Genomic DNA, 19414 nt, shown 5'->3' with positions numbered 1-19414 from the left:
ACATGGCAGTTGAAAGTTATGTTTTTGATAGTAGTAGTGGTGAAATAGGTCTGATCTCTACACAGTAATCTCACTCTAAAATTGCTAATACCCCAAAAACTCCATAGAGCCAAAACAAAACTCCATTTTCTTATTCTCTTCAGAGTATTTGCTTGTCCACCTTTCCTGCATGACAATGATGGAAGGCAGATTGCTGGGGTCTCTGACCACTAGGATAGGCTATTTCTTTTAGGATAGGCTTTCTTTTCCACTTTGTGATACATATTCTGTCCACTTGTCCTGCTTGACAATGAGGTAAGTCTGACTGCCTGGGTTTCCTGCTATTCACTGCAAACCTGTTGCTCACTTGTCATCTACTGCTACATGCTTTGGACTAGGTCTCAACCCATCATTACCAACACTGAAATCATATGGACTCCAATTATTAATCCTCTCATTATTCTCATATATTCTGATCAGACAAAGTTGAGGTTTATGATGGTAATGAAAATTACCTTGGCCCTGCCCTGGTAATTAAAGGTCAGGACGTAGTCTCCCCGCCGAGTCTCACTCTGTCTAACCAGGAAGTTGCCATGCCCTCCAACCCCTGCGTGCTGTACTAGGTAAGCCGCCCGGACACGGGAGATCGGGCCATGGAACCATGGGTAACTCGACAGGAAGTGATCCGTCTTATGGTACGCCTGCTCCAGCACAAAGCTTGGGGAGCCTGTCACAAATAACCGGTGTAATCATTACACTGTCACATCAGATATTCATCAATGCTGTTGGAAAGAGAGGGAAAGAGAGAGAGAGAGAGAGAGAGAGAGAGAGAGAGAGTGTGTGTGAGCTTATGTGACTCACTCTGGTTGCCGGACTCTGTGCTCCCCCGCCGCACAGTGACAAAATCAGTCACAGGGAAACATGGGAGCTCTGGATCCACACTCTCAACCCTGACACACACACACACACACACACACACACAATTAATCTCACAAAACTACACGCACACAGTAAAGCACAGTTGCCTTAAATACACAAAAACACACAACCACACAGCCTCTCCAGACCAAAGTAGATGTAACTCCTTCATTTAGAACCTTTTGTCATTAATAATGTAACAGTGTGACCATAAAATCATACCTGCGCTATTAATACAGTAAGATAACACTGCAAGAGTGAGCACAACAGCAATGTAACTAGGCCACGGTAAGCATTACACTAATTTAACTATGTAACAAAGCAATTGTTACAGTATAGGTAACATATTAACAATGTATCTCTTTAATTGTAACAATAACAACAACAAAACTAATATAACCGTGTAACATTATCAATGTAACAATAACCATGAAAAAATTTAGCAAATTAACAGCAACAATAAAAGATCACCATCATACTACAAATGAAACAGTATAATAAAAACAACTATAATATAAAATGAAAACAGTAATGAAGCTATGTAATTATAAAAATGTAACCTTGTAACAAAACTGCAACAGCAGCATTAAACTAACATTGCAACAGTGCAGCCATAACAACACTTATAAGCAAATGGTATAATTATAATTAGAACAAAGCAACAATGTAACAGTGAAACTGTAATCATGACATTATACTAAAAGTGGATACCGAACTTCACACACAGAATGAAAGAGAGGGTGGCAGAGAGGGAGAGTGTGTGAGGGAGAATAGGGAGCAATGAGGCAGAGTGTGAGGAAGAGTGAGAGATAAAGAAGGAAGACAGAAAGAAGGAGGATATGGAGAGCATGAAGGAGAGAATGGAGAGAGGAAAGAAAGTGAGACAGAGTTTTAGAGAGAGCGAGAGAGAGAGAGTGAGTGTGAGAGAAAGCGACTCCTAGCTGTAGAGGAAGTTGCAGAGCACAAAAGCTTTTGGGTTGAGTCAGGAAGTGCGTCTTGTAATTCTTGGAAAAGCAAAATGTTATTGTATGTAACACACACACACACACACACACACACACACAATCACAGTGTTAATAGAGTGAGAGAAAGAAAAAGATAGAAAGTAAAACAGAGAGCAAGAGAGACCAATATTTGGAAAATATATATAAACACAAAAAGAGCGAAAGAGAGAAGGCAGTGTGTGTGTGTGTGTGTGCGTGTGCATATGTATGTGGGTCTGTGTGTGTATGTGTGAGAGAGAGTGGGGGGGGGGAGAGATGAGATTGTGCTGAGCTGAGTGCTTGAGATTTTCAATACTCAGAATAACAGGAAAACACCCCTCTCTCGCTCTGTCTCTCTCTGTCTCTCTCTCTCACACACACACACACACACACACACACACACACACACACACACACACACACACACACACACACAATTAACATCTGTATGTGCATATACATTATTTTAGATCCTGCACAAAAGATAAGAAGCACTGCACACCCAAAAACTCTCTCTCACCTGGTGGTAATGCACCCTCTGAGTTCTGATGTCCAGGAGCTGACCTGCTGCTTGTCCTCTGCCTCAAATATGAAGTGATAGTGATTAACCTGTGTGTGTGTGTGTTTGTGTGTGTGTGAGACAGAGAAAGAGAGGGATATATATTTGCATTCAGAAAATCAACAAAATGTATTTTGTAGAGAATCTGTGTGTGTGTTACCTTTATTACAAATGTGTTCAAGTTGTCTGGCATCTCTAGTTCACTACAGGGTCTAATCTCCTCTATATCAGAACATCTTGCTCTCAGCTTCGGACTAGAACCCTGCACAAACACACACAAACACACAAAGCATGCTTTAACTCTCATCTTACTAACTTCATGTGGCCTTCAGATTAGCTCAAGAACAGTGCGTAGGCTGAGCAGCTACATCCAAACCTTATATCACTGAGCGCAATACAAAGTGTCAGATGTAGTGGTGTAAAGCAAACTGCCACTGGGCTCCAGAGCAATGGAGACATGCTCTCTGGAGGGACGAATCACACTTCTCCGTCTGGCAAAAAAGTCTGGGTTTGGGGGTTGCCAGGAGAATGCTTCTTTTCTGACTGTATTGTGCCAAGTGTAAGGTTTGGTGGAGGATGTGGGGTTTGTTTTTCAGGACGTGGGATTAGCTCCTTAGTTCAATTTAAAGAAGCTCTTCATGCTTCAGGATACCTAAAGATTGTGGACAATTTCATGCTCCCAACTTTGTTGGAACAGTTTGGGGATCTCCCCTTCCTGTTCCAAGATGACTGCGCACCAGTGCACAAAGCAAGGTCTTGGCCTCAACCAAGTTAACATGAACAGCCGTCGCACACAAACACACACAAACACACACACATATGCAGCTGCTTCTCTGTTAAAGCTAGAATCACTTCCATTTCCCTTTCAGAGTTCTACAAAACACTGACAAATTATATGGAAACATGTACACAACATCTGCATGTGTGAGTGTTGTGCAAGCAAGTGGAATGAACTTGTGCTAAAAACCTGTAGTGAAACTCTCAGATCACTAAGTGAACATTAAACTGGAACATTTAACATTATATATTGCACATTTAACATTATACAAATGTTAGGATTAGGTTAGGATATATTATAAAAAAAAATAACACTTTCTAAAAAAATATTTTTAGAGCACATTAGCACGGTCATTTGGGGATGTGGTGCTCCAAATACAATAAGCACAGCGAATTATGTGCTTATAAAATATGGCAGAAACAAGAATGCAGAAGAAAGAGAACCAAGTGAAAATGGCTATGAAACCAGAGCTTCTGCTCCTCACTCCTGAGTGCTCGGGTTGGACAGTGCGCTGGACTAAACAGTTGGTTGTTTAATCTGCTTTAAAGGAACAGGAGCTGAAACTAGTTCTGGTCAGGGTGGTTTGCGCAGAGGGAGAACAGTGCTGTGATGTTTGATACCTGTGGTAAGGCATGTCACATAAACTTTATAAGGACCCCACAGAACTGTGTTCACTTATGAAAAAAAGTGTATAATATGTTCCCTTTTCAAGTTAAACCCAAAAAGGTCTTCAGAATTCAGTTCAGATGACCTTCAACATCACAACTTTAGCTGGACGTTGTCTACAATGCCAGAACGTCTCATGTTCTGATTTGGTGCAGGACTGTACAGGTCTATTCTAACTGGTTCTAGAATAACAGAACCCTTACTGAACTGATTATAGACCAGTACGTCTCAACTGAGCTACTACTAAAACAGCTCTGTGCAAAGTTAAAATTGCAGTTAGCTTTCTTCTGAAACTTTTAAACATGTTTCCTTAACCCAATTTGTTTCTAGATTACAATCCTTGCTGAACAGGGTTGTAAAACATATGTCATGCTGACCTGAAATGTGGCTTGCCACATTAATTTAGAATCTGTGTTCTCGATAGAGACTGTTTAATTGAGTTCAGTCACTTAATAAAAGAATTCCACTCTCTCTAAACCGCATGAACTGGGGTGGGGTGGGGGGGTGGTGGTGGTGGTGGGGGGGGGGGGGTTGTCAAATTCAGAGGCAGAACCAATGAGAATTTTTATTTTGGTTGGGTCCAGGACTTTTCCCAAACATTGTTTTTTCCTCCCAAAAAGTTAATGAATCAGGTAAATGTTCATACTGCAATGTACAAACTAGGGGTTCCATAGGGTGTGGACTTGACTTAATGTCAGTCACCGGTTTCTTTTATTCTATTTATTTATTTATTAATACTACCCACTAAGATCTGATATTCTCTAGATATTAGAGCTAGCACAGTTAGAGCACTGTATGAATTATGCAGGGTTTAAACAAACACTCATCAGTGACACTTCGTGAACAGATTCTTTAAAGCTCTGACAGAGGCTATATGTATACCCAAGAGTTATTTCTTAGTCACTCTTTGCCCCACTTGCAAAGAGTTCCATACACACGGTACAGGTGCTGGTCATAAAATTAGAATATCATGAAAAAGTTGATTTATTTCAGTAATTCCATTCAAAAAGTTAAACTTGTATATTATACTCATTCATTACACACAGACTGATAAAGTTCAAGTGTTTATTTCTTTTAATTTGATGATTATAAATGACAACTAATGAAAACCCCAAATTCAGTACCTTAGAAAATTAGAATATTGTGAAAAGGTTCAATATTGAAGACCTGGTGCCACACTCAATAACTCAAATAATTAAACTCAAAACACCTGCAAAGGCCTTTAAATGGTCTCTAAGTCTAGTTCTGTAGGCTCCACATTCATGGGGAAGACTGCTGACTTGACAGTTGTCCAAAATACGACCACTCACATCTTAGACAAGCAGTGCAAGACACAAAAGGTCATTGCTAAAGAGGATGGCTGTTCACAGAGCTCTGTGTCCAAGCACATTAATAGAGAGGCAAAGGGAAGAAAAAGATGTGGTAGAAAAAAGTGTACAAGTGATAACTGCACCCTGGAGAGGATTGTAAAACAAAACCCATTCAAAAATGTGGGGGAGATTCACAAAGACTGGACTGCAGCTGGAGTCAGTGCTTCAAGAACCACCACGCACAGACGTATACAAGACTTGGGTTTCAGCTGTCGCATTCCTTGTGTCAAGCCACTCTTGAACAAGAGACAGTGTCAGAAGCGTCTCGCCTGGCTAAAGACAAAAATGACTGGACTGCTACTGAGTGGTCCAAAGTTTTGTTCTCTGATGAAAGTACATTTTGCATTTCCTTTGAAAATCAATGTTTTAGAGTCTGGAGGAAGAGAGGAGAGGCACAAAATCCATGTTGCTAGAGGTCCAGTGTAAAGTTTCCACATTCAGTGGTGGTTTGGGGTGCCATGTCATCTGCTGGTGTTGGTCCACTGTGTTTTCTGAGGTCCAAGATCAACGCAGCCATCTACAAGGAAGATTTAGAGCACTTCAGGCTTCCTGCTGCTGACCAACTTTATGGAGATGCAGATTTCATTTTTCAACAGGACTTGGCACCTGCACACAATGCCAAACCTACCAGTACCTGGTTTAAGGACCATGGTATCCCTGTTCTTAATTGGCCAGCAAACTCGCCTGACCTTAACCCAATAGAAAATCTATGAGGTATTATGAAGAAGAAGATGCAATACACCAGACCCAACAATGCAGAAGAGCTGAAGGCCACTATCAGAGCAACCTGGGCTCTCATAACACCTGAGCAGTGCCACAGACCAATCGACTGCATGCCACACCACATTGCTGCAGTAATTCAGGCAAAAGGAGCCCCAACTAAATATTGAGTGCTGTACATGCTCATACTTTTCATGTTCATACTTTTCAGTTGGCCAGCGTTTCTAAACATCCTTTGTTTGTATTGGTCTTAAGTAATATTCTAATTTTCTGAGATACTGAATTTGGGGTTTTCATTAGTTGTCAGTTATAATAATCAAATAAAAGAAATAGACACTTGAACTTTATCAGTCTGTGTGTAATGAATGAGTATAATATACAAGTTTCACGTTTGAATGGAATTATTGAAATAAATCAACTTTTTCATGATATTCTTTTATGACCAGCACCTGTATGTGGACAACACTTCAGATGAATGCAACACTGAATTCAAAGATTTTATGTTAAAGCCGTTGCTGAGAGTGATGAACACACACACAGTTTGTCTATTTCCTATAGAGAAGTGTTGCCAGTAGAACTGGACTCTCTTGAGCAGATAAACATGAACCTTCTGGCACCATGTCTAATGCCAGGCATGGGCTAGAGGTGTATAAAGCCCCCCAGTACTGAGCTCTGGATCAGTGGATCTGTGTTCTCTGTAATGATAGTGCTTTACCCAATACTTCTAGAGTATGTTGGGGAGTTTGAAATTAGTTGGGATGGTGATCATCCAACTTCCTGACCTTACTAACACTCTTGTAGCTGAATGCAATCAAATCCTCACAGCAGTTCTTGAAAATCTAGTAGAAAGCCTTCCCTGGACAGCAGAGGCAGTTACTCCAACAAAAGTAGGATAAACACTTTTTTAATACGCTTGACTTTTGCTCTAATGATAAAATGTGCTAATGACAATTAGTTCTTCATCAGCAAACAAAGAACCTCCATGTTCTCCACATATGGAGGTTCTTAAACTAATTACAGAATATTAGAGTTCCAGATATATCTACTTTAGAAAGTCATAACTACAACTGAACCCATTCTTTAAAAGGGTAACTCTATCTTGACTATTTCTAGAACAGGGGAACTCTGCTGAACTATCTGTAAAACATGTGAACCTAAAATGACTGCAGAATGTCAGGGGCCTTGATAAACTCTAAAAATTCTAAAATTGTTACACTCCAAATAAACCTATCCTAAACCCTGTAACACATAGGAATTAGAGGAGCATGTGTGGGAGTGATTTTTTAAAATCACACTCCTGTATACCCCATTTTGACTTTGGCCCTCTCTCACCAGCTCCTGCATCTAATCAGCAGCATTTGTCCCGCTCCCACCTGCATTGTAAACGTTTCTGCCCTCTCCCATCTGCAGTTACACAGATTCACAAAAAAAAATAAATAAATAAAAAAAAAACTGGGGGACATAGATCCTAAACCTTTCCCACACAAAAGTTACATGGTACTCTGGGCATATGAGTATGGGTGCTATGTACACACACACACACAAACCAGAGGCCAACTGACCCTCTACAGGTTCCACCATTTATGCAGCACAGTAACAGAATTTATATTTTGTACACATGATTTTATACTCATATTTAGAATGACTTTACTATTTTCTTACTGATTATTCAGCTTTTTCCTCTTATGTTGATTTTGCATGGTAATCATTGTATGATTGTTATCTTTTTTTAGGTTTAGGTCACACTTGTGACAGATATTTATATTCTCCTGCACAGAACACTGAAATTTAGTCCCGCAAGTCAGACTTCTAATGGGAATGCCAACTGATCTTTTTTTACAACCTTAAACTCCACCGTAAAATTCCATCAAAGGGATCCTAGTGAGAATCCTGGAATGGCTAGAACTCTGCCTCTAGAACATAGGAAACCAAACAGACTTTAGAACCTTATTTGAAATGCATAATAGCGGATGTAGGCTGGGTGGAGGCGGTGTTGTAGAGGTTGACCTGTCTGAATATTTCTGCTCAAATTTGTGTTTGGAGTATTTACGTGTTTTGTACACAGTGAGACTGAACTGGACCTTGTTTAGATTTTTCCAGAACCAACACTGAGCTGCATTTCCTGCCTCTTCACAAAACAAGGCCACCACATTTGTTAGTTACTCAAAAAAGTAATTAATTACAAATTAAACACAATTAAGGACAGGATTAGTTTTTTATATGTCAAGATTGATATATAAATAAATTGCCCTGTCATGCTGCCTGTCTCAATGTTTAGTGACTTATGTAGGTAACGAATGCATCCTTAACAACCTATCCTTGGAAATCCTCCTTGGTAACATATCTTTAATCATGTGCCAAAAAATGTATTTAGAGATTCAAAATAATAATAATAAAACAATAACCCCAGAAACACACAATCAGCACCCTGTAATACCACCAAGCAACACCTAACAACCACTAGATCCATTCGATCCACCTCTTAGCAACTCATAACATAGCAAGTCATAACATTTTGCCACCACACAACACACTAACAACCAGTTTGAATCTATAGCAACACACTTGCTACATTTTAGCAACCACCTTGGATAACTTAGCAACCATTCAGCAGCCAGATTGAGAACTACAGTGAAATCCCTGCTACATTTTTGCAACCATTTTGCATACATCAGTTTCTTGGCACCATAGCAACCACCTGGGAATTTATGATGGGCCGTCAAATTACTTTTCTAGAAATGAACATTATTTCGTTTTTAAGTGTAATGTTCTTTCTTAGGAATAATGCAGGTATTTACAGCATGTATGTTTAACCAGTGTGTTTTTCGTGTAAATATCAAAAATGAAAACTCATTCAGGGTCACTGTACAAGCATGAGCATTCGTGCATGTGTACAGAGTGACCCTGAACGAGTTTGGCATGTTATCATTCATATGAAAATTGCAGGTGTGATTAAACACACACACACACACACACACACGCTGAGTAACACAGTGACACTTCCGTCATTCAGGTTGCTGTTCACATATCTATTTTCTTTCTCTTTATTTTTATGCTCCCTCATTTCTTGATCTCCCTCACTGCACACCACTCAAATGAAGAGATACATCAGACATTTATATTTTATCACTCAGAAGAAAAGTGTCTGACACTGATGTCTCTGTGATGGTGAAATTAAATTACTAAATGGTTGAGGGCACATCATTTGAAACACTTTCTCGCTGTGACGTTGATCTTTGGGAAAAAGAGTTTGTTTATACTGAAATAAACAAAGGAGATCTAAGTAGTATTATTAAAATATGTGAACGTTAAAACAGTTTAAGGGCCAGAACACACACACACGAGCACACACACACACACACAAGAGATATGTTAATGTTCACACAGGGTCGAGTGAGCATCCTGTTTACGGCTACAGAGGAGAACCACAACACCTAAAAAGAGAGAGAAAGAGAGAGAGAAGAGAGAGGGAGAGAGCAAGAGAAAGAGACAGAGAGAGTGAACGAGTGAGAGAAAAAAAAATGAGTGAAGAGAATATGAGAGCGAGATGAGGGCGAGGGAGAGAAAAAGAGAAATATTGGGAAAGGTGGAGAAAAAATTAGAGAATGATTTATATATATATATAAATAAAAGAGAGAGAGAGAGAGAGAGAAATGGGGCTTTCCGTGGGTAGCTCACTTGAGGTCAGGAGCTCACAGTGATGCTCCATCTCCCTCCTACACACACACACACAACTACATGCAAACACACACACGCACTCATTTAACACCATGCCAATGGGTACTAACACACACACAAAAAAAAAACTCCAAATAATAAACAAAACTATAGGGGATGCATTATATGGGATTCATACTGATATCATCAGTTTAAAAATTAATATCAGTATCAGACAATGCAATATTCTGTGATATATTGTTAATTTACATTTTGTTCCTTTTTTTCTCAATTTACTGCCTTCTAACTCCTTAGAAGTAAATGTTATATTCCTCTATAATGTTCATCCTATTTTCACATTTGAGGATACATGCCCCTAAGTTAAAATGCAGCCCTTATTTTTCAACTAGACTTGAGCTACTTTAAGTTGCACCTACTGGGGACACGTGCTTACAACCTCTGTAGGAAAAACATGAAATCCAATCCCTTGCTCTGAAGCAGCAGCACATGAGGCAAAGATAGTCATGCCAATACTAAACATGGGCTACAGTGGTAAAAGTCCCTTCAGTATTGTTCTGTGAAGCAGTGAACTGCATTCTTTGGAGTGCTAAGGTTCGACCCAAACATTTGGGACGAGATAAAAAGGTGTTTGTGATCTTAATCATTAACATTAGCAGCTGATCTCCTGTGGCTGGAGGCTATCAAATCATCACAGCAACATTCTGACATCTAATGTAAAGTCTTTACAAAAGGGGACAGACTGTTCCTGTTAGAAAAGAGGAACTAATGCATGATTAATACATTTCATTTCAGTAGAAATGGATGTAAAGCCAACACATATCAACACAGGGTTTACACACTTCTGGCTGAATCTTGGCATTAAGCGTGCTGATGTTAGGATAGTGTGCAGCTGCTCTATAGTGCCAAATTTAATTTCGTGTTTCTTAAAGAAATTTTACATTGTGTGTCTACACTGGGTGCAGCTTAAGAAGACGAACTCGAATATCATTTGTCTACAAACCTTTGGACATAAACTGTATTTATTTATAGTTCAGGTACAAAGTTTATTCTGTCAGCAATTACATATTTAACTTGAAAATAGCTGGAAAATATCAGTGGGGCACACACACACACACACATGCAGACACACACACAAACAGAGACACACAAATAACAGAGTAGGTCCATATTTTCCACATTAAAACACACATTAAAGGCCCCACAGTGAAACGTGTAAACAATAATCTGTATGTGTGTGTGTGTGTGTGTGTGGAAACACCTGACAGCGGTGCTTTGATTAGCCACTTCAAACCCCCAACACAAATCTACAATTTCTCCCTCTCTTGCTCTTCCTCCCCACACCCGACGCCCCCCCCCTCAAAACACACCACCATTCAGTCAAAAAAAACTATCCACAGCATTAAATGTTTTTGTGTTTTCTCCAGAGCGATCTTTCACTGATGGTGATGTGTAAACACTGTCATTCGTTTCAAAGTGCAACTTCTAAGTCTGAAATTTAGAGACATGTAGGTTCAAGAAGACCCAGATTTATTTAAGTGGATCCACTGAATCCTGAATGTATAGGTGTTACACTTAAACGCTGATGCTTTTGTAGAGTAAATGAATGAAAGAGTGCTCTCAGTTCTGTATAATGCTTTTAATTAAGGTTTAACATATTTTCAGATTTGGGCTAATTTGAGGTTTTGAAAGATATTTTTTTGAAAAAGCAGAGAATAAAAACCACCTGAAGCACTCTCTATCTCTGTGTGTGTGTGTGTGTGAGAGAGAGAGAGAAAGAGATGGAGAGAAATGGTTTTAAATCGAAGAGTGTTCTGCTTTTGTGGAAATGGGGCCGTAGTTGATTTCATTCTGACTCTGATGGCCTAGATATCAATCAGTGCCGATGCTATCGCTCTCATCTTTCTGCTGAATTTACCCAGAAAGGAATCCTCACTTCTCATTTTGCTGCTGCTCTTCAATTAGCCGCAATATCTTCATCTCCTTTTCTCACACTGATTCAGAGCAGAAAGTGTGGTTTTTCTTAGTTGGAGAACTGAAGAAATTCAAAGAAATTCGTACACAAAAATAACAGTTGCTTTTAAAAGTTACTGAAGGACTTGGTGGCACAAAGCTCAAAGAATCCAAATCTCAAATTACCCACAGGGCTCATTTAAACCAAACCCACTTTTTCATAAGTATCAGTATCCACATTTTTTTAAACAAATCACATTAAAGGTGTTGTAAACGATTCTGGACAGCAACCCCCCACGCTGAGGGCAAGTTAGCCTCAACAAGAAGACGTAATGGAGTATGTTGTTGCAGTACTGCCGAAATTGACCATAAGCTAGGTATTTAAGCCAAAGTCTAAGCTGAGTTGTAGTTTAGGCTCATGTACCAATATCACTTAACAGTAACTTATAGTAACTTCAACAGTGTACCAGGTAAATAACATTCTCTCCACAGTCCTCTCTCCATGCCTCACCAGTGCTTACAAGTGTCTTCTCCCTTGCATGACCTAATAACTTTTGTTTAACTCGTTTGTCAGATCTTTTCCTTTTTGGCTGTTTCAGGGCCATTTTACTGGACAATGCTTGTAGTTCCACTCACAGCAGGTGCTACCCCTTACCCCATTCTTGCTCCCTGTCACTGACTTGCTGGATTAGTGCTGTTTCTCAGTCCAGACCATTTCCTTTCGTCCCCATTCACAGAGCCATGGCAGAGGGGGAACACTGGACCTTCTTTTCCATTGGGCTGAATTTTACAAAAACGTTTTTCAGTTGCATGAATAAATAGGAGAGTTCCATGAGGTATTTCACACCTAACACAGTCATATAAATAATGAATACTGAGTAGAAACACATCTCCATCTCTGTGCATGAAAGCCCAAATGACATTAAATCCATATGTTTTTGTATTTGTTATGTGCAGTGTATGGTGTCTGGTAAATATGTAATAAAACTATCTGTGAATTAATTCTCTGAAACTTACTTTAAAAACAGAAGTACCAAGAATGGTTTCTGGATTGTTTTCTATACATATAAACAAATACAGGAATTGATGTCTGCAACACAGGTAGAAATATATGTTACTCAGATATGGGTTCTATTTGGTTACATCACTTCTCCTTTTAATTACACATAATTATTGTTTGGGAACTGAAGATACAGATGGTTGCATTTTTGCAAGTGGACATTTTGCCCACTCCGGCTTGAGACAAGACTTCATGTGTTACACAGTACATTCTCATCATCATGATGCATGACAGGAGACAGATCTGGACTGCAGGCAGGTCAGTCAAGCACATGCACATGGTGTCTACAAATCCAACCTGTTTTGCCATCTGCAGATATCTTGCATTGCCTTCTTGAAATAACCATGTACTGCTCAGTAAAAGACGCTGCCTTGCTGGCAGCACTGTCCCTCTACAATCCCAATGTTAGCCTCCACATCAGTGGAACCTTTAAACATATCCAAGCCACCAATGCCATGGGCACAGATGCTTTCACCATGACAGATACTGGCTTTTTCACCTTTGCTGATAACAGTATAGAACTTCTGAACTTCGGAATTCTCCTGAAAGCAAGCAGACACTAGGACTCAAACACTGCTTGCAAAGACTGAGCCTTTGGTAGATGCTCCTTTCAAATTCACCTGCTCACAGTGTAATGTTTCCAAATGACATGACTTGAAGGTTCTATAAACATTTCACACTTACATGTGTTGTCACAAACTTTTAAAGTTTGTTTTACTCATTAAAATACATATAGTTGTTATAATTTAATCTGTTCATGTTTACAAGCCAACTTACAAATCAGAGTTACTTGTTTTCTTTTTCTTTTTATAAAATGTCCCAACTTTTCTGGAAATGAAAGTAATCACTACAATAACAATATTTCATCATAACTTCCATCATTTTATTACAGGACACATATTAAAGCTTTTAGTTGTGGGCTATATGAAGTGCATGTAGCTCTCTCCCTCTCTCTATCTCTCTCTCTCTCTCTCTCTCTCTGTGTGTGTGTGTGTGTGTGTGTGTGTGTGTGTGTGTTTAACACACAGCAGATGTAAGGATGCGGTTTTGTAGAATTAGAAGTATTTTCCATCCAAACAGCTGCAGTCATCAAATAAAAAACAGTCTTTCACAGAAACACAGCACTTTCTGGATTTCACCCTTTTTGAAGTAAAATATTTTTTCAAGCAGTAAACACATAAAAAACACTTTCTCACTCACACCAATACATACCCTATATGTCCAAAGAGACACCCCTTAAAATGAGTGAATCCAACTACATTTAGTTTCTCATTGCAATGGCTGGCAGGTCTTGTGCTTGGTTTGTATCTTTTATCATTTGTCTAAATCCCTACGTCTGCTACTTTCACAGTCTTGTGCATTACTAGCCGTTGTTATACTCTCAATTCGCTGTTGGTAAACATGGCAACTGCTAAAGCACCCCAGCTCTGTAATGGTGGCAGATTCAAGGGTTTCTCGGTTCTTGGTCTTTGCTTGTTTCAGCACCAAAGTCCACCACACATGGTTCTCATTCTCATATATTCACACTATAGAAAGTCATTTACACTTTTCAGGGGCTAAGGGTAACACCACAGGCTCTGGTTTACAAGGTGCACGTCCTGGACGACCCTGGCACTGTTGTTCTTCACATTCATTTAGTCTTTTCTCTACCTGTATTGAGGTGAATGGTGTATCCTTATTGGCAACTATTGATAATACAAACAAACAGTATCCAGACTGTACCTGAATAAATATCATATTCATAATAATATGAACAAATATTAACAAAGAAAAACAGTCTTAATAACTTAGCTAATGTTAAATCATTAAGTACAAACTGCAACGGTAGCTCTTCTACAGAATTGAACTAGGGTCATAGATATTTTGAGCATATATTCACAAATACTTTCACAATATGTAGCTGTATACACCTTTTGTGAGCATGTGGGAAAAAAACTCATACATATATCTGAAAGTGTGATGCTATAGAAATATTTTGTGCATGTGTGAAAGTTTTGCACATGTAGATATAGTTTCCACATGTGTAAAAAATTTTAGCTGTAGTAGTATTTTGTGTATGTGTGATTAAAATTTTTGCAGGAATATATTCACCAGTGAGGTTTCACATGTCTGAGATACACACACACACACACACTTCATACATTTATGTACAGCACTGAAGTTACGAGCTCAAATATCAAAACACAAATACAAACTTTGTTGCTGTTTCTATGGCTGAGCTGACCAGCCAATCAGCATGCTGCAGACCCAATAACAAATCAGTGCGATGCCCACTGAAGATTCCAGCACCTACTGTTTATCGAAGCTACTCAGCTTCTTATTCCTGTGCTATTTGTTTGCATTTTCTTGTTCCAGCTCTTACTATGTAGATGCCAGATGCCAGAACCTGCTGCACTCTTTTGGGTCCAAAATTCACCAGAAATAAATTAGACGTAATGTTACATCTTGTTGATTTCCCTGTTCTTCGAGGTTCATCAGCTAAACGTCTTGGTATCTTAATTGATTCAGTTCTGTCATTTGCTTCAAGGCTAAAGTGCTCTTGAGAAAAGCACCCAACCCCAACCCTCAAAATGTTCCACAGACGCTGAGGTGGCTGCTCCGGGTGTGTGTTTGCTGCCTCTAAACACTAGTGTGTGCATGCGTGTGTGTTTAATGCCATGGATGTGGTAAATGACGAGTTCAAGCTCAGAACACTGCAGCCAAGGTCCTTATTAAACTGAAAATCTGATCATACCAGCCCAGTTCTATCAGCATTGTACTGGCTTCCAGTTAAATTCTGTACTGATTAAAAAATTATCTTACTGATTGAGACCTCATCTTACTGCGAGACCTCATTTCTTATTACAAACCACCATGATTACTTAGATCACACGTTGCTGGCTTCTTACTAGTTACACACACACACACACTCTCAGTGGAAGTTCCATTGTCCATGCCACCACCATGTCATAACAGACCTAGCAGTAACTCTTCTCCAACGTGGAGCTCCAGTGAAGTTGCCATAGCTTGAATAATTGGCACTTAACAAGTCTTAGCTCATGCTTGCCTTTAGCATCTCAGCTTGCACACTTTATTCTGTTATCACCCAAAAGTGTATCATAGTGTCAGAAACCTCAAGTCTATTGGATATCGTTTAAGGTAAGTGTACAAAAATGTATACAGTCAGCACAATGCTAGCTGGACAAGGGAAGAATCCTCCATTACTTACATTAGCCTGATAGCTCCAGTGTACAACTAAAGAAGCAAATTTCAGATACATAACATGCACATCAGCCACATTCAGGGAAAGAAGAGGAAACTAAATTTGCATTTTTTTTTTTGCTTTATTAGCAAAAGCTGTTTTAACTGTGAAGTGATAACAATACAGTGGTTTTGTGGAATCAGCAGATAATCGCCTTCGTTTATCAGCATTCCTCCAGAGGCAGAGCAAGCACTTCCCTGAAAGAACATTTCTCACGCAAAGTGAATTATCAGGGTCTCAGTAGCTTCCTCTTTTAGCCTCAGTACTCTGGGGCTGATCTGAGGTCAGCTCCGTCTCACTGGAGCTCTTATTGAAAGACTCAAAGCTGAAGTGAGGTCAGTTCTGTCTCTCTCTGGAGCTCTTTGCAGAAAACCCAAAGTGGATCTGAGGCCAGTACCATGTCACTGGAGATTCTCAGTGAAACCCATGGCATGGAAAAAAAAAACAGCACAACGGACCATGGACAGAGATAAAATTTTACAGACAGGAATCACCCAATCAACCAATCAATCAATCAATCAATCAATAATACCCTCTGGAGCAGATGAACATGACCCCAAGTTTACAATGCCAAGAATTTTTTTACCCTTTAATTTAACCAGGTGAGGGCATATTTTTATTTACAATGGCAGCCTTTCAAGTAGCAAGTGCCGCTTGTATGACCTACTTGAATGAGCTAAATTGGTATAAAGCATCATAGCTTTGGGCTCTCTGGATGGAGCTCCATCCAGAATATTATGGATGTGTTGGATTTGTGTTTGTGATTCAGAACTAATCATTCAACATCAAGACCTGACCTCGTTAACGAGCACTGGAATGGTGTTCTCTGGATCTCTGTGGAGTGATTAACTCCAACAAGTCGTTACAGCGTGAATGAGTGTTCTGTGCAGTTTTCGGAGTGTTTAGAGATGTGTGTTTTCACTCTGAAAGCTTTGCCTTATACGGCCATTTAGCACCAGTCTCTCCAGCAGCCAGTCAGAAGCTGGCCCCACAGCTTTAATGGCACCTAATTGGCTGCTCTGTGACTCTCAGACAGAGAGAGAGAGAGAGAGAGAGAGAGACACAGAGAGAGAGGAAGAGGTAGATACAAATAGTCAGATAGAGGGAGTGGGTGTACTCTTACAGCTAGTGTATATGGTAAATACACACTGCTAAGAAGCTGTTTACCATAATATGTGCATTAACCCTCACTAGCTCAAAAGTAAAAGGACATTTTGGCCAGAAGTCAAACTTCTGCTTTTTTACTTACTCCAAAAATAAATTCAGCCTAGCCACCTTTAGACTTAACCTGAAATTATGAGGCAAAAATAAAAATATGAATGTATAACATTTAGCATCAACTGCTCACCTCTAACAATGTCAAGCTGTTCAGTAATCTCAAATAAAACTGATTATGTGATTTAGGGTGCTCTATGATGCACTGTAAAAAAACAAAAAAAACAAAAAAAAGGACCTAAGTACATTACTTAGCTGAAAATAGAAGAAACCATCTTAAATCCTGTTATTTAGAAGAATTTTCCCAAATTTATATTCATTGTGCCCAGTTACTGACCCTTGAAGTTATCAAACTTGGGTTGAGAAGACAAAAACATGTTTTCGCTGGGAGATGTTAAGCTCCATAATAACAACAACAACAACAACAACAACAACAACAATAATAATAATTGTTATTATTATTACTATAAATAAAAAAATAAAAATATAAACCAAAACTCAACATGCTGTGTGGAGAACAACAAGTGCTGAATCTGTTACACATTCTCAACACACTCAGAGAATACTACTCTTCATACTTATTAATCTTGCCTGTTTCAATGGTTTAAAGTTTTATGAAGTAAAGTTAAGTTATGGGAGTAAAGTTAAGTTTTACCGGAAGTAAAACACCATTAACAACCTCTCACAATAAAAAAAGCAGAAGCTCACACAGTAAACAAAATTGCTTTAATACTGTTTAAAAACAATATCTTAATAAGAGTATGGACAAAACATCTCCTACCTTAGGTGGGTCGTAGAGCTCGAGCTGGAACCTGTCGCTGATCCTCCTGACCAGCAGACGGCAGCGTAGCCAGCGTGGCACTCTGTCTGAGCTGTTGTCGTCCACCAGCAAGTACCGCAGCTGCGCTTCCTTACAGGCTCCGCCCACTTCTTGGTGTCTTTTCGCGCTCTGACGATTCACACGGTTGAATCTGAAGCGGTTTAGCAGCCGAGAGCCACCTGTGGGCCCTGTCGGCGTCTGTGGAGGCGAGGGGGAGGAGCGTTCTTCTGGAGCCGAAGCCACACCCCTCCGCTCAGATTCATCACCGGGGTCTTCAGGCGGGGGGCGTTTCTTAAATAGACGGCGTAGGCTTTGGCGGAACTGGCTGAAAGAGCGAGGTGAGAGGAGCTCTTCTCCCTCATCAGGAGTGCGGTCAAATGCTCGGTTTGTAGTGTCATTGGGTGAACAGCGTAAATGCTGCTCCTGCACCACTTCTGGTTTGGACTGCAGAACACCCCCTGGTTCCCGATAGTCCAGTACCCCGGAAAAGGAAGTGATGCGCATATGGCCGGTCATCATGGGCAGTGGTGGCGGAGGAGGGGGCGGGGCTTCTTTGGCCACCTCACTGCGGAAGTACTGCTGGAACAGAGTGCTGAAGTGGCGTCCAAAGGCCTCCGGAGGGACGACATCTTGTGGCGGCCAATTCCTGGCAAAGTGGCGGTAATGCTGGGCCAGGTCCCTTGCAGTGGAAACTGCGTGCAACTCGCAGAACTCCCTCCAGCCACAGGGAGGTGGTACAGGGGGCACGCTGCTCGTGGCCTGCTGGATAGTGTTACCATTCATTGCAGTAACCAGCACAGCTGAGGTACACTGTTCAGCAGAGATAGAAAAAGAACAACAGAAATGAAAAAAGAAAGGGAAATTAAGATAAAAGAATTAGAGAAACTCTGCCATTCCTGTAAACGTTTTACTTCAGAAATCATTAAAAGAAATGGCTGTCATTTCACTATTAGACCATCAGAATGTATAGCACCCTGAATCTATAGACGCCATTTGCATTTGTAAAGCTATATTGGGTTTGTGTTCATTTGGAATGTGTTATTTTAGTGGGTGTTTTGTGTAATTTTATTTTTGTTGGTTACATGTTTTTTTGGACTGGTGTTTGAAAGATATTTGCAACTGTAAAGTTTGTGTTTGTGTATTTGTTGAACGATTTCCGGTTTAGGATTTTTTGTGATTGCTTTAGTTTGATATCCATGGTTGTAGGGTTTGTGTTTGTTGAAAATTTCCAGGTGTAGGGTTCGTATTAATCTGGTCTGTGTTTGTTGAGTCAGATGTTAACTGTACATATGTAGTACATATTGTTGGCCTTGGGTTTGTTGGAAGTTTGTTGTTACAGAGTTTGTTGGGTGTTTGTGTAGAAAGACTTCAGATTTCAATTTTAAATGTGTTGCGTAATCCCAGTGTGAGTTGACTTATTTGAGGTTCCCAAACAGCACTCATCCCAAAGATGTTCTTGTTCAACCTCCACACATTT

At 39.9% G+C, this 19414-nt stretch overlaps 1 protein-coding gene across 1 annotated transcript in view; it reads right to left on the bottom strand.

Moving 5' to 3' along the window:
• Nucleotides 1-19414, bottom strand: part of LOC136677902 (SH2B adapter protein 3-like) — a gene marked incomplete at its 5' end in the record, with an annotated part of 43585 nt that overhangs the window by 4080 nt on the left and 20091 nt on the right. Inside the window, 5 exons of the mRNA XM_066655598.1 lie at nucleotides 495-706; nucleotides 841-929; nucleotides 2401-2489; nucleotides 2600-2701; nucleotides 17899-18747. Coding sequence (XP_066511695.1) covers nucleotides 495-706; nucleotides 841-929; nucleotides 2401-2489; nucleotides 2600-2701; nucleotides 17899-18747 — 1341 coding nt within the window. The remainder of the gene's footprint in view (nucleotides 1-494; nucleotides 707-840; nucleotides 930-2400; nucleotides 2490-2599; nucleotides 2702-17898; nucleotides 18748-19414) is intronic.

This window comes from Hoplias malabaricus, chromosome Y (assembly GCF_029633855.1).
Source record: "Hoplias malabaricus isolate fHopMal1 chromosome Y, fHopMal1.hap1, whole genome shotgun sequence".
NCBI classification, from domain to species: domain Eukaryota; kingdom Metazoa; phylum Chordata; class Actinopteri; order Characiformes; family Erythrinidae; genus Hoplias; species Hoplias malabaricus.
Note: the sequence above shows the minus strand (reverse complement) of the source record. Positions and strands in the feature narration are given on the sequence as shown.